The sequence below is a fragment of the Acanthochromis polyacanthus genome, chromosome 5 (genome assembly GCF_021347895.1).
Source record: "Acanthochromis polyacanthus isolate Apoly-LR-REF ecotype Palm Island chromosome 5, KAUST_Apoly_ChrSc, whole genome shotgun sequence".
Taxonomy (NCBI): Eukaryota; Metazoa; Chordata; class Actinopteri; family Pomacentridae; genus Acanthochromis; species Acanthochromis polyacanthus.
Window position 1 is genome coordinate 35,984,443 of NC_067117.1, and position 16,207 is coordinate 36,000,649.

General features: G+C 42.1%; 1 protein-coding gene across 2 annotated transcripts in view; it reads right to left on the reverse strand.

The window, feature by feature from the left end:
* anks1ab (ankyrin repeat and sterile alpha motif domain containing 1Ab) overlaps nt 1–16,207 on the reverse strand; it is an 81,122-nt gene that overhangs the window by 35,790 nt on the left and 29,125 nt on the right. Inside the window, exons 2-3 of one of the 2 annotated variants that reach the window (XM_022209922.2) lie at nt 9,644–9,716; nt 1,314–1,429 (exon numbers count right to left, since the gene is read on the reverse strand). In XM_022209922.2, coding sequence (XP_022065614.1) covers nt 1,314–1,429; nt 9,644–9,716 — 189 coding nt within the window. Of the gene's footprint in view, nt 1–1,313; nt 1,430–2,118; nt 3,373–9,643; nt 9,717–16,207 lie in introns of those variants that run through there. The other variant, XM_051948309.1, reaches the window with a different exon arrangement.

Sequence of the window (16,207 nt, forward strand, 5' to 3'; positions counted from 1 at the left end):
GATCAAGCATTTGTGGGATTGCTGTGAAAACAAGCCTGATCCAAGGAGGTCCCACCTGGCAACTCAGTTCAATTCTATTTATATAGCACCAATTCACAACATGAGGTCATCTCAGGACAGGATCTGCTGCTAACGTCTTGGTGCCTGATCCACACGACACTTTCAGTGGTCTGTGGAGTCCAGACATCGCAGGTCAGAATGAAACTACACAGTTTTATTCTGTGGTTTAATGTTGTGGCTGACTGCTGTATAACCCATTGTGTAATGCAGTTCAGTGGTCTGAAAATGTCCACATTTACCCTTTGGCCTACTTATTTACCAGTGCACAGCCATGTTTCAGAGAAACATGACCAGTGGATGGAAAATGTAATGTTCTACAATCACTGCCAAATGCAACATCGAGTTCCTTGCAATGTTCTTTACAAAGATACATGATAATGCTTTAGTCAGATTGTGGACGTCTATCGAGCTGCAGTTAAATTAATTTATTAATGTGCAATCAGACTGAGGCAATTCAAAAATGCAAAACACTGATTCGCTGAGATCATGTTTTTTTAAACTCCATGATGGGAAATTATGTGGATATATACTTACTGGCTAAATAATAAATTTAGAACCAAAATAACATCTGCATGCAAACATGTGTTATTAAATTTTATATCCACGAGCATGCGTATATAAATGCAGCATTAGAGCATGTTGCTGCAGTGTAATCATACATGGTAGTTATTGCAAGACTGTCTCATAAGTACCACAAGCACAGTGCAGAGCATAACGGGAGAGGGATTTCGTGAGATTCTGCAAGCAACCATGCAAAGAGTATTTGAGTAAACCACAGAGTGCTTAAATTGAGGGATGTTTTTTTGGGTCATCTGACTAAACCTACACAGAGGTTAAAGTCCCAGGATCTGTAAATCAGGAGGATCAATACCAGGGGAGAGGAGGTAACTGCAGGAATGTACAGTAAATGAGATAGCATATTGGGAATACTGGGAAAAAGTTAATGGGTTTTGGTTGGCATTTGTCTTGCTACTGGTGACAGGCCATACTCTTTAAAAGGATCCAGCGAGTGCTCATAAATCTTAGCGGGCCATGCACTGCACCTAGGTGAAGAGCGTTATGAAGGGAGAAGAAAGTGAGGAAGCAAAATAGGGGAATGAGGGTGGGGGAGGTGGAGCTATAAAGAGACAAGCAGAGGGTGAGAGAGCAGAGTGGTGACACAAAAAGACAAATGTAGCTAGGCTGACACAAGGAGAGACAGGGTGATGTAAAGTGGAAGCGACCCCTGAGATGACATGCTGCAGGTGACTCACCATGAATCGTAGGTCGTCAAAACCATTGAGCAGGAACTTGCTCTCGTACTGCGGCAGCCCCACGTGCTCCAGCCACTCTCCCACCGGCTGGTCCAGGGCTTTACCACAGGCCCCATCTGCCGAGAGAGGAAGCGCTTCAGCAGGGAGAAGCCGTTCAGCCGGTAGCAGCGGCACTCAGAGGACGACACATGGCATTGCCACATCATCCTCGGCCAGCAGAGGCAGAGCGAGTGCAGCAGCACCAGGCAGGGTGGGGGGGAGACAGGGTCCAGGCGGGGGTGAGGGGCTCCCACATACAGGCGGGGGCCCGGCTAAACTCAAAACACAGGAGGAGGGTAGGAAGTGCTGCAGGCACCACTCGAGCCCTGCAGGGGACTGACTAGGCTAATATACACCCACTGGTGTTAGTGTGACTGACTGGAAATGTCAGGCGAGGTGGAGGTAGTGCAGGGAAAGAAGCCCATCCTGAAGCTTGGTATTGTTAGTTATGTTGGACTGAGCCACTATGGCATCTTCCAACAAACAGGGCTCACTAAACATTCCTTTAGTGAGCAGATGAGCAAGTGTAAAAGCAAGTGTCTAGCTAATCCAAATAAACATAACAATACTGAACACTAATTTTTCAGGTTGAGGGAAAATGGAAATTATTTATCACTAAATTAGACATTTTCATAAATCACACATTATTTACTCTGCTAAAAAATATCCCCGTCATTTATTCTAAAATCAGTAATTACTCCATCAGACGTAACACAGAAATATTCAGTTCCCCCAAAATGAATTTGTCAGGGTTTTCACCACATACTTGTAAAGCTCTGGCTGAGTCCCATGGCTTCATTGGTCAACCTCTTGAGAGCTAGGACAAGGCTCATACAATGAAGGTAGCAGCATTCTAAAGTACTGTTGAGGTACTCATGTTATTTTTGATCAAGGAATACACATTGCTTAAATCATATTTCGTCCTTACTCCAGAGCCACACGGAGTACGGTCAGGTAGACATATTGTAAATCCTACATCAAAGAAACGTTGGCTTAGGATTTCCACAGTGTGCTGATTCCAAACTCCTCAATTCATAATCAAATCCAAGTATATATTCCTTGATAAAGCTCCAGGTAAGCTGTCTGCCAGTGGAAAAAGGCTCTGTGTCCTTGGTGGTGCCAGCGCTCCCGGTGCTGCCCAGCATTCACACTCTTCAGCAGGCTGCTGGCTGTGCGGCTCCGTCAGAGAACGTGCTTCTCATCTCTCAAAGCAGTAAAATCCAGGTTCAGATCCAGCAGACGGGCAGGTGAGCCTCTTGACTCTGAGAGCAAGGATCACTGCAAGACCTCAGCGCAGGTTAAGCTAGCTCCCTCCTAATGCAGACGCCCCCTGCTCCCACCCCAGCCCACCTGGCTCTTCTCCTCGCTGGGTACAGCTAGCAGCTCCTGTGCTCAGGGCAGAGGTTTGCTGCATCCCCTGCCTGTCTGAGACATGCAGGCAGCGCAGATGCAGTCACAGCAGCTGCTCCTGGCTCACACGCGCTACCCCTCACTGCACACAGGGCATAACGTCCTGACGCCGGCTACTTCAACACAGCAGACCACGGATGTGCCTCAGCCTCAGCCACTGCTGCCACATCCTTCCTGCATCCACGACAGGCAACAGACTCAGTGATCATCCCCCCCCCCCTTTCATCTGAGCAAATCCCTCAAGCTCTTCTTTTTAACTCCCCCCCACCCCTCTCCTTGCTCTCTCTGCTTTTCTTTCTCTCGCTCTCGATCTCATAGCCACATTCCCGTACAGTTTGATCGCACTGCAGGGCTGCCGTATGCTGCCTGATGAAGTGGGGTGCTGCTCCACGTAACCACCTCTCCCTCTCTCTCCCACTATATCAATTCCCCTCCCTCTGCTGCTCTTTCTCTCTCTCCCTCCCTGGCTTGCACTCTCCCTCACTCTGTCTCGCTCCTTTGCCTCTCAAACACACAGAAAAATGCAAACACTCCTTCTCCCTCTTCGTCTGCCTCTCTTTCCCCTTTTCCTCTCCTATCTCGCCCCCCTTTATTTCTGATACAAACGCACACACGCTCACCAGTTTGGTGTCTCCTTAACCTACCTCTCCCCTTCTCTCCCTCCACTGCACTGATTAGAATTGCACAGAAACACTCTGATCTTGCCAGCGCAGAAAGGACACTACCATCAGACGAGAGGAACTGAGAGCCCAAAATCACAGTCTTTTTTTCTATATGTGTGTGTGCAAAGAATGATTTGAGGGTAAAGGAATAACGGAACCTCCATCATGTTCTGCAGGAGCAACTGCAGGTTTTTTTTTAGTTTTATTTTGGCTAACAAAGAATCTCCTCAAACCTCTGCTTATTACCAGAAGGCTTTAATTCATTTACATCTTACTTTGATGATAGGACAAGGGGGGGCAGCATTGATTCAAGTCAGCAGAGTCTGTAATACACTTGTACAGGAGGACAGAGAAGAGAAGAGAAAAGAGAAGAGAAGAGAAGAGAAGAGAAGAGAAGAGAAGAGAAGAGAAGAGAAGAGAAGAGAAGAGAAGAGAAGAGAAGTCTTCCAGGCCTGTCTCATCTCCATCTCGTCCAGTTATGCAGCATGACAGAAAAGAGGCAAATTCCATTATGTAGTTCCAGATGCTCATGTCACGTCAACCATTTTCAGCGCACAACAGAGGCTACTTACAGGAAAAGCCTGGATAAGCACGTGAGATGATATAAAATTCAGATAGTCTCAGGGTAAAAGAAAAAGAACACTACACAGCACCATTTTACTCTTGCACCCACCTATGCAGTTCTGCTGCCTACTGCGTCCAACACTGGTGTTATCTGGGTACAGCTGCAGGCAGAGTGTAATTATGCAGCCTTTTCAAGTTGCTTGCAATCACCTCACATATTCCCAAACGGGTAGTCAGCTAGTCAGTGAGGCAGTCAGGGCAAGGAGAAGCGGTGACAACAGAAAAGAGGTAAAGTGAAGGGCTATTGATTGAACCCCCTCTGTAATTGGCCACCTATACCCCTGTTGCTCTGACGTTAACAATCAGGTAAAGGCCAGGTCAGATCTCTATGAGCCGTCAATCATCCGCAAGGACCGGCGCTCATCATTCGTTATCAGGAGGAGAGGCTGCTATCAGATTTGCTCTGACTGAGGAGAAGAATGATGGAAAGGGGGAAGGAGAGAATGAGCAAGAGGCAGATAAGACACAGAAGAAGACTAATAGAGGAGGAGGCGATGAAACATATGGGCGAGATAAGATGGTAATAGGAAGTAAGAAGGATTGAAGTGGACTAATTATGATTCACTACAAGATCCCACAACTCCTCCTCCTCCTTCTTTATTCTTTCCTCCTGAGCCTCATACCAAACTCAGCTTTTACACCACAAGATTCAGACAAAGAGTGTTAAAAATACCAGCCACCCCACCCAATTACTTCCATTCATTTGGTACAAACAGTAACACCTCCCACGATAGCAGGACCTAATTACAGACTGACAGACAGTATCCAATGCTCCTTCGTTCGTGGGGCTGGGGGGGGGACTGGGTCACTGTCTTATCCCCTGTTAAATAGGCCAAGCTGTCAAATCTATCCATGTGGGTTTCTGTTCTGTGTGAGCACTGCAAGGTCTAGACTTGGCTCCATGATGTGCCCAGAAAGGCCTATTTATTAAGGAGCAAGGTTGAGGTTGTGCCCAGATAAAGTCGTACCTCTTTATCAGAGCAGAAGGAGAAGCAGTAGCTCCTTGTCAACACACCCAAGCACTGGAGAAAATGAGTCGCAAAGCTGAATTAATTCAGGGAAACTGAAGGCGGACTCTTTTCCTTTGAACGTCAGCGTGCCTGTACACAAACCGAGTCGATGCCTCCTGTGTGCTGCTAGCTGGGCTCGTTCTCTCTGCTCCCTCTCTTGTTTTAAGCTCATTTACTCAGTTGCTCTCGTAGCACACAATCGACACACGTTTGATGGACACACAACACCAACAACCTCATCCTTGAGCAGGTGCAAAATTGCATGAAAATGTTTTTGATAGCCACCAACGTCTGATGTTCTGAAATCTGAACCAGAAGATGAACTGACCACTCCTGACTTTCAATACGAGAGGGACAGTGGGGCTATACAAGGAAAACTCAAAATACACAAAACAGGGATAGAGATAAGGTTTTCCTGGTTCTGTCACAATAAAAATATAAAAGTAGGATGAAGATTTACAATTTAGGTTTCCATCTTTGTGTAATCCCTCTTCTCCTGTGCATCTCCCCTCCTCTCTCAGTCTCCCTCCCTCTCCTGGTGATTATTCTGAAGGGTACCTGTTTGTTCCCTTTTATCACATTGTGGGAATGAAAAGAAATATGACCTCTTTACTGAGAGACACATACAAAAACAGCAACAAAAGCATCCTCACAACCTCCAGAACTACTTGTGCACAATCTCTGATTAAAATCGGAGCAGCAACTGCATGACTCAGCTGAATCTGGGACACTTTCAGCATGCCATCCCTCAAACGGGGACTATAAATAGCACACACCTATAAGTGTGGAAAAAAAGGAAAACAAACACCATGTTTCCTCTTACGTAATGTGGAATAACTTCAGGTCTTAATTGTTTGGATAGCAATTAATCTAAGAATGCTCAGTGAGCTGGAAGTCCACTTACAATTAAAATCATAAATTAACGCTGCAGTGGACACCAGCTTTGTTTAAAATGTGGCTCCATTTGGTCTAAAACAGCATCAGTGAATATATTATTATGTAATATGGTGAATGAGGTAATGATAGCTGACAATTCTTTTAATTTTTTTCATGATTTTTTCATAATTTCTCAATTTAGATATGTTCCCTCCTTAAATGTATTTTAGTATTTTGAGTGTCTCTATAAATTTGTAGGGTGATGTGCATTTTGTTTCTGAAAGGTGATATAATTAAAATTCTTTCTTTTTATTGTTACTATGTACTTCTATGATACAACCTTTTATTCTTGAGGCCAAAAGACATCAGTTTTCTTCAGGCTTCTTCTCTGCATGAAACTTGGTGACAAAAACAGAAATGTAGATTCAGATGACCTTTGGAAATAAAGAGCTACTAAAATATCAAACATGGCCATATAATTACATTTTTTTAACATTGTCAGTCTTTGAATTTAAAAAAAGATGAGAAGATGTGATGTCAGAAATTATACAGTGTCCCTGGTCCCAGAGCTGGATGCTTCAGATCTGCGGTCGATGTTCCACCAGCTGGTCCAGTCTCCACCATGTCCACTGTGGGATGCTGCTGCTGACCATCCTCCAGCCCTCTGCTTCCAACTCCCCTTTTTCCACCACTCAACTCTGCATCACCTTCACTATACTTGTTATGCTAACTTACATACTATTTGAATTTTACTGCTAGCTATATATGGAGTATGTTTAATATCAGAGCCGTACATCATAAGAGTAAACTATGAGTCAGTTTTCAATGTTAGCTTATACTTTGTTTGTGTCACATATCTTGTCATATATGTATCCAAATGTGTGTTGTACTTTCCTTGCTTTCCCACCCCTCCCTCTCCTCCCATCCCTCTCCCTTGCCCTCCTCTGTCCTTCTCAACCCGCCTGACCAGCAGGCAGATGGGTCCCCCCTATATACACACGTGGACAAAATTGTTGGTACCCCTCAGTTAAAGAAGGAAAAACCCACAATTCTCACTGAAATCACTTGAAACTCACAAAAGTAACAATAAATAAAAATTTATTGAAAATTAAATAATCAATAACAGCCATTACTTTTGAATTGTTGATTAACATAATTATTTAAAAAAACAAACTAATGAAACAGGCCTGGACAAAAATGATGGTACCTCTATAAAAGATTGAAAACTATTTGACCAGAGTGACATGATTAACTCAGGTGTGTCATTTAATTGACATCACAGGTGTTTCCAAACTCATAATCAGTCAGTCTGCCTATTTAAAGGGAGACAAGTAGTCACCCTGCTGTTTGGTGAAAAGGTGTGTACCACACTGAACATGGACAACAGAAAGCGAAGGAGAGAATTGTCCCAGGACATCCGAAAAAAAATTATAGACAAACATCTTAAAGGTAAAGGCTATAAGACCATCTCTAAACAGCTTGAAGTTCCTGTGACAACAGTGGCTCATATTATTCAGAAGTTCAAGACCCACGGGACAGTAGCCAACCTCCCTGGACGTGGCCGCAAGAGGAAAATTGATGACAAATTGAAGAGACGGATCGTTGGAATTGTATCCAAAGAGCCCAGAGCAACCTCCAAAGAAATTAAAGGTGAACTCCAAGGCCAAGGTACATCAGTGTCAGATCGCACCATTCGTCGTTGTTTGAGCCAAAGTGGACTTCGTGGGAGACGACCAAGGAGGACACCACTGCTGAAAAAAAGTCATAAAAAAGCCAGACTGGAATTTGCAAAAATGCATGTTGACAAGCCACAAAGCTTCTGGGAGAATGTCCTTTGGACAGATGAGACCAAACTGGAGCTTTTTGGTAAGGCACATCAACTCTATGTTCATAGACTCAAAAACCAAGCATACGAAGAAAAGAACACTGTCCCTACGGTGAAACATGGAGGAGGCTCAGTAATGTTTTGGGGCTGCTTTGCTGCATCTGGCACAGGGTGTCTTGAAAGTGTGCAAGGTACGATGAAATCTGAAGACTATCAAGGCATTCTGGAGAGAAATGTGCTGCCTAGTGTCAGAAAGCTTGGTCTCAGTCGCAGGTCATGGGTCTTCCAACAGGACAACGATCCAAAACACACAGCCAAAAACACCCAAGAATGGCTGAGAGAAAAGCGTTGGACTATTCTAAAGTGGCCTTCTATGAGCCCAGATCTGAATCCCATTGAACATATGTGGAAGGAGCTGAAACATGCCATTTGGAGAAGACACCCATCAAACCTGAGACAACTGGAGCTGTTTGCTCATGAGGAGTGGGCCAAAATACCTGTTGACAGCTGCAGAACGCTCATTGACAAATACAGAAATCGTTTAATTGCAGTGATTGCCTCAAAAGGTTGTGCAACAAAATATTAAGTTATGGGTACCATCGTTTTTGTCCAGCCCTATTTCATTAGTTTGTTTTTTTTAAATAATTATGTTAATCAACAATTCAAAAGTGATGGCTGATTTTGATTATTTAATTTTCAATAAATTTTTATTTATTGTTACTTTTGTGAGTTTCAAGTGATTTCAGTGAGAATTGTGGGTTTTTCCTTCTTTAACTGAGGGGTACCAACAATTTTGTCCACGTGTGTAGAGCCGGGTTCTGCTCGAGGTTTCTTCCCTGTTAAAAGGGTGTTTTCCATGTCACTGTCGCCTTTGGGCTTGATCTGGGGGCCAGGCATATGGGTTCTGTAAAGCGTCTTGAGATGATTTGACTGTAATTGACGCTATATAAATAAAACTGAATTGAATTGAATTGAATACAGTAATTACCTGATGACACATGAAAAGTTAAATTGAGCTACAGCATTAAGTCCTAATTCATGTAAAGTCCAATGTCTTTTTTTTAACCTCCAGCACCCATCCTAACATTTTATCAATCACAATTATTTTACTGTTTCTGCACTGGTTGGTGATACACCGTGCTGTGGTCAGCAGATGCGGGTAGCCTACAAAGCATGCTGCGCATAAGTAATGAAAATTTTATCTAAATAAATGTGATGAGACATGTAAAAAGCAGCCCTTTGCTTTGAAAAGCTATTCCACAGTCCTCTATGATGAACCTCCTTATGGCAGAGTATCTAATGGAGGTAGGTTTACACTGTATCAGCTCAGGAGTGTTATCTAAACAAACTGAGCTGATGCCAGCTGGCTTCTCCCTCTGCACTGCCTGAAGGACACTTGATGAAGCGTACTATCAATTGAAGCCCTATTGAGATATACAGTAGCTCGAGTAAAAAATACGACAGCACGGGGAATTTAGAATCAGATTTCCCTTAAAGTAGAAACCTTGTGCGCAACAAATAGCAACGCATGTGCCAAACAAATGTCAGCTTGAATTTCTGGGAAGTTTCTGTAAGAACAGTAAGACTAACCGCTAGATAGCAGCTCTTAGAAAACAGTTGCATGTTTGGTTGCTGCAAATGTTACATATAATTCCTGTTCAATAAACTCTAAAGGAGTGTCATCAATGCAGCACCAAGGGCAATTTAGAGTTAGATGAATGGATAATGAATGAAGACTCACTTAATCCCCTGAGCCAGTTGTCACTTTAAATTATCCAAATAATAAATTACACACCACATAGTTACATCTTCGGGGGGAAAAAAAACCATAGTCCACAAATAAAGTCTGTTACCATGACTTCAAAACAGATTTTGAAGTATTACCTGCACTTGGTGTGGGCTGTCTGTTTTTGGATGTTTCAATCCCTGCTCCAATCAAGTTCATAATCTTCTCAATCTGTGAAAGAGAACAAGCATGAAAAATCACCTTGCATTTTATTAACATATCAACACATTTTGCATTAAAGTAAAGCATCCATTAAACTCCCATCTAACCCTCCTCCATGCTGCCAAACCAATTGTAAAACAGGACGACTGAATGAGTGGAACTGGACGAGAAGCTTGGAGTGTGTGCTGCTGCTGCTGCTGCTGCTGCTGGGAGTGTTGGGAAGAAGGCGGGCTGCTTTGCAGTGATGGATTACAAGCAACAGTCCAACGTGGACAGCAATTCAATGACTAATCCACCACTCAGCGAAAACACAGCTGGCTGATAAGGTGAATTACAATCTAGAATCTCCAGAAACTCTAAATTATTGTTGCCCACAGGGCATCCTATAACCGTGTCGAAGCTATACAAACTGCACCTCAGGAGATTGAGATCTGCTTCAGACTGTTTCACAGGGAGTATTAGATTTGTCCTCTCAGAACTGTATTATTTAGGCTTCACAGAATACAGCAATAGCTTACTGCAAGGTTAACTGTGCACAATGCTGCATGCAGGAGATTACAGAGCAGCTCGGAGAAGAGTTGTTTTGGGGCTTAGAGCCAAAAATGTTTATTTAAGAAAAACTGTGACATTCCAGAGCCAAAATACATCTCTTGGTTGTTTGTTTGCTTTGGTTTATTTTGCTGAATAACTGAACAGCAGCTGAAAATTGCAATAAAGTGCTTTTGTGGGCTAGATGTGCTATGTGCCATCAGATTCTCATAGGTGATACATGAAATGCAAGCAGAACCAGCTATAAGCATAATAATATGTTTTTCATTCCAGTAGGAATGGATATACACAGACAGATTAGATCGGTATCTGCCCCAGTGTTGACCTTATTATTATCTGAGTGGATTGGATGCTGGCAGGGGCATGACTGGTCCACAAGCTGGACTTCCACAATCTCACAAAAGTTACAATAAAATTCAAAATTAAAGCAACTGAGGGCAAAATATCCTGCCTTGCAATGTTTCTCACAATGCATAATACTAGGTAATGCCTGAGTCTTCTAAACACTACACCCAGAGTTTGTAACGCAGGGTTTCTGCTACATACCAATCAGCCAAAACATTAAAACACTACTTCGACGCTGTGTAGGAGCTCCTGGTACTACCAAAACAGCTCATCCCAACAGATCACCACAAATGGCCTTTGTGCCAGACGTTTCCTTATCCTAAAAGAGAGATTTTTCTTCCCCCAGTCACTCAGTAATTGTTGGATTCCTCTCTATAATATAATATTGTAAAGTCTTTGGTGTACGCCATTGATCTCAGAGTTGTCCCCTCGCATATATAGCGTGATAGGCAGCTGGGGACAGATCGCAGCCACACTACAACATCCCTGGAGCAAAAAACATAAGGACCTTGCTCAAGGGCCCAACAGTTGTGGTGCTGGGGCTTGAACCCCCAACCTTTGGTAGCCAATCAGTCTGTGGGCCAAGGCCTTATCTGCTGAACTGCTACTATCTGCTTCTTACTATGTGAAACACCCTGAGATGACTTGTAGGGGGCCTCCACAGATCAGACTTGTTTTTCCAGCACATCCCATAGATGCTTAAATTGGACTGAGATCTGGGGAATTTGGAGGCCAAGTCAACATTCTGTGAGAGCATTATCCTGCTAAGAGACACCACTGCCATTAGGGAATACAATTACCATGAAGATGTGTACGTAGTCTGCAACATTGTTTATGTAGGGAGTACAAGTCAAACTGGCGTGCACATGAACATCAGGACCCAAGGTTTCCCAGCAGAACTTTACCCAGAGCATCACACTGCCTCTGCCAGCTTGCCTTCTTCCCAGAGTGCATCCATCACCTGCAGGATGAACTATGGGACAACGACGCTGTGGACACACATGATCCCAGTCACCAACATGATGTAAAACAAAACCAGGCCATCTTCAGCCATTGCACCATGGTCCAGTCTTGACATTTGGATTCACTGTAGGTGCCGTTGAAGATGGACAGGGATAACTATGGCCCCTCCATCTCTAGCTCCTGCTCTAGCTACAGTCGCTCTGCTGTGGAATCAAACCACAAAGGTCAGCTACATGCATCAGTGAGCCTTCAGCACCTATGGCCCCTGTTTACCATTTACTACTAACTACTGTGTACTGGGAACACTCAGGAAGAACTACCATTTTGCTGCCTAAAATATCCCAACCCTTTGACATATGTCATTGTAACCAAAATAATCAATGTTTTTCACTGCATCCCTAAGTGGTTATAATACAGTGGCTGATTGGTCCATGTCAGACCTGTTTGTCACAGCTGAGCTCAGTTATAAGTGACACCAGTGAGCTCATAGACAAAGTGGTTGTTTTGGAATTTTAATATAGTGTATTTGCCATTTTTTTTATTTTATAAAATTAATTAAATAAATAAATAAATACATTTCAGAGTGTGCCAGTCTGTGTTTTTTCGTACTGACAGTATGCAGGATTTTGAATGCCTTAACTGAACTACAGACAATTAGTCCTGGTAGGGACAAATCTGATTTAATTCATCCCCTTTCAAAGCCACAATTTATTACAAACAAAAGCCAGAAATACAACAGAGTTGAGATGGTCTCTAATGTTTTCTCTTTTCTCAAACATTCAAAAAGAAGAACTGCACTTATTGATTTTATTCAGTGCAGTGGGGACAGACATTTTATGTGTGGAGCCAATGTCATATTTCTTCAGTATAAAAATACACAGTGGTGTATTTATAGGTCATGATTTTCCTACTCAACCAAACAGTCTGGGACTTAAATGTACTGGATATTTGAATAATAATCACTCTCATCACTGGCTAAGTGTTGGCATTTGTCTACAGAGAGCCACGCTATTTGCTGACACTTCATGCTTCAAGGACAATAAAACCTAATGTACAGAACAAATGAACCATTCACTCCATTGTACAGAAAACAGACTATACATATTAAAAGCAATCAGTATTCTTTGGCTACAGAGCTGGGCCTGACCTCCCTGAGACTCTGACCAAAATTCTGCTAAGGGCCCTACCTGATCAGTGAGACATGTAAACCATTTCTCATTGCCACAACTTCACACCTGACTCCCCAGTAGTCCCACTACAAACCTCTCTCCTTTGAAACAGCTTGCTCCATGTCTTGGTTAAAGAACAAGTATACCTATATAGGACACAATGAGCTTCCCACTAACAATATGTAGTGTGTATAATATTTGTTTTATAGAATCTTTGGATACAGTTATTATAAAATGTATCCATAATTCTTGAAAAATTTTCCTCCCTTGTTGCTTTTATCTACTGCATTGAATCATGATCTATTTAATTTGGCTTTTTTGATGAGAATTTACAGAAAGAGTCTTTCATGTCAAAGTGAAAACAGATTCACTTAATTCTATACAGGTGCAGCCAATTGGTGTTGCAAATTACATAGCTAGTCAAAAGGGGATCATCTGAGTCCAGTAAATGTGTCTCTAGTGCTTGTAGTATAAAGACAATAACTTGAGACAGTCACTGATGAGTTGGTACTCTTGGCTGCAGCAACACCATAAAGACAAAAGAACACTCCTAGCATCTAGGTGAAAAGAATACTGAAAAGCACAAATGAGAGGATGAATACATGAAAATTTTGAAGTCACTGAACATCCTGTCGTATGTTCATAATAAATCTTAACTAGTCTTTGGCAGAAGGCATGTGGGTGACACTGCAGTCAATTGGAAGGGGGTTCTTTGGTCTGACGAGACCAAAACTAAGTTTTTTTTGTCCATTACACTAGATGCTTAGTTTGTTTTTCACCAAACATTGCGCATCATTACAAACACACCATTCCCACCTTGAAGCAAGGTGGTGGCAGCACCACAATGTGAAAAAATATTCTCGGCATCAGGCTCGAGAGGGCTTGCAAAGGTAGAGGGTAAAATGAATATATAGAAATATCCTGGTGGACAACTGATACTGCAAATGAGCTGCTACTTGGTAGAAGATCTGCATTCCAGCAAGACAATTAGCTGAAGCATACATGAAAGCCACACAGAAAGGGTTATATACAACAACTTGAATGTTCTGGAGTGGCCGAGTCAGAGACTAGACCTCAGCCTGACTGAAGATCTGTGGCTGAACTTGAAAAGGGCTGTTCACTTATAATAATCCCTTTGCAACCTGACAGTAGTGCAAAGAAGACTGAGGTAAAACTGCAGTGTCTGGATGTACTAGGCTGACTGAGACCTATCAGCTCAATGCTTTAATTTCGACCAAAGGTGCATCAGCTAAACACTAGACCAAAGCAGGTCTAGTGTAATCACTGTAATCACAATGTAATGTAATCACTTATTTTAATTAATTGACATCACTTTATAGAAATCTTTTTTCATTTTGATGTGAAAGAATCTTTTTTAAAGGCAAATTAAATGGACCTCGATTCAATGTTTCACAGCAACAAAATGGAAAAACTTCAGATAAGACTGAATACATTTAATGGTAACTCTAGGTGAATGTTTGCATTAACATAAATAGGAAATTATAGAAAACATTTTTTGTACTATAGCTTGGCTGAATATTTAAAAAGGTATTATTTACTGAGAGGTGGGCATCCACATTGTGCACAATCATTGCATTGTTTTAAAACTATGCATATCTACAAGGAGAGCTTCACAGTCATACATTGTCTGAACTGGTGCCCACAGCGGTTGATGCACATACATTTAAATGCCTGTTTACCAACAGAGCCGTTATCTTTTCCGATCTGCATTTTATAAACACCATTGCCCGTTGGCGTTGTTGTGTTTCACTCTGACTTTTGTCAAGCGCAAAGTCACAGAACACAGCCCCAGAAGTGGCTGGCAAGCAAGACAGACACAGATAGACCAAGAGATGCAGAGCCCAGCTAGTTTAGGAGACAGACAGATTAGTGAGAGATGCACTGCAAGCTTGCACATCAACTTAATACTGCTATTATTTGCTGACATCAAAGTTGGAGAGGAGAGTTGTAAACACTGACATGCCTCCCATTTTGACATGAGTGGGAGTCAAGGTCCTTGCATAATTGTCTGGGGCCTACGCAACTTGCCAAGCGAGTGTATGGAGCCACCCAGCTCTGTTCAGATACTGTAGAGAAAAGTGTAGCTCTAAGTACGTGTTTTGACAACTTTAAGCAAGCCAATTAGCAAACGAGGGTCACCAAACTATTGCAGACCTAAATTTAGAATCACTGGATTAGTGTATTCAAAATCAGCAATGAAAATTTTTGCAAGCCTGAAAAACTGATTCTGCTTTCACCAGTGACACCAGAGACACAGTCAGGCTTATTTGATGTAATATTTAGTGTTTGAAAAAGCCCTATGCACTTTGCTAGTGGCATCAACACTGTGGAAAAGCCTTGATTCGTTTGGAAGTCAGGCACATGGGATGCATGGCATATGCCTCCAGCAATACAGACCTCACATTACTCTTTGAATTAACCCAGTTACATTCTATATCACATACACACACACACACACACACACACACACACACACACACACACACACACACACACACACACACACACACACACACACACACACACACACACACACACACACACACACACATACACACACACAAAGAGGGACAGCATCACGTCTAAGCTTAAGTGCACCTTTAATAAAACCTGTCTTCAAAAATGCTTCTTCCGAGAAAAACAGCTTCATCATAGGCAAACTGCTGTAATGTTACACAACTTCATGCACATATTTCTTTATAAAAAAAGAAAAGTTGCCATCAAAGATGTCAACGTACAGAACTGTGCAAAAGTTGTAGGCGCTAAGAGAATAGAGAGAATAGTTTCTAAATCAGCAGTAGTTTATCAATTAATTTCACAAAAAGTGAGCTAAAAAAAGAAATCTATATTTGCTATGATTACACATTGACTTGAAAATCGCATTCATTCTCCTAGGTACATTTGTACACAGTGCTGTTAAGCAGGCAGGTTGTTCCAAGATTCTTGGAGAACTTGCCTCAGTTCTGTTGTGGCTTTAGTCTGACTCAGTTACTCCTGTCTCTTCATGTAATCCTAGACTGACTCACTGATAAGATCAGGACTTTATTTTTTTGACTCCAGTTCAGTATTTGGTGTTGGAATGAATTTGGAATTGATTATACTCCTCTCTGATGATGCTGCGTGAAGCACTAGTCTCACATAGCCAGACTGATTCAGCACAGCCTTTGCATAATAAAGATGCCTTTAATGAACAGAATCACCATTTGAAAATCTTTTATCTCTTGGTGATATAAAATGGTAAGCCTACATAATTCTTAAAGCCTGCATCAGATTTAATGTTTAAGTGTTTTTACATGATTTATCTTGCATCATGTCTTTCTTTCAAGTTTATTTGAAAAAGGACAGCTTGCAGTTACATTAAAAAGATGGCTGCACCAGATTTAGCATCATGCTAATTTCCATCTGTAGCCATTGGTCCATAAAAAACAAGTGTAAAGGAAAAAAATCAATTCT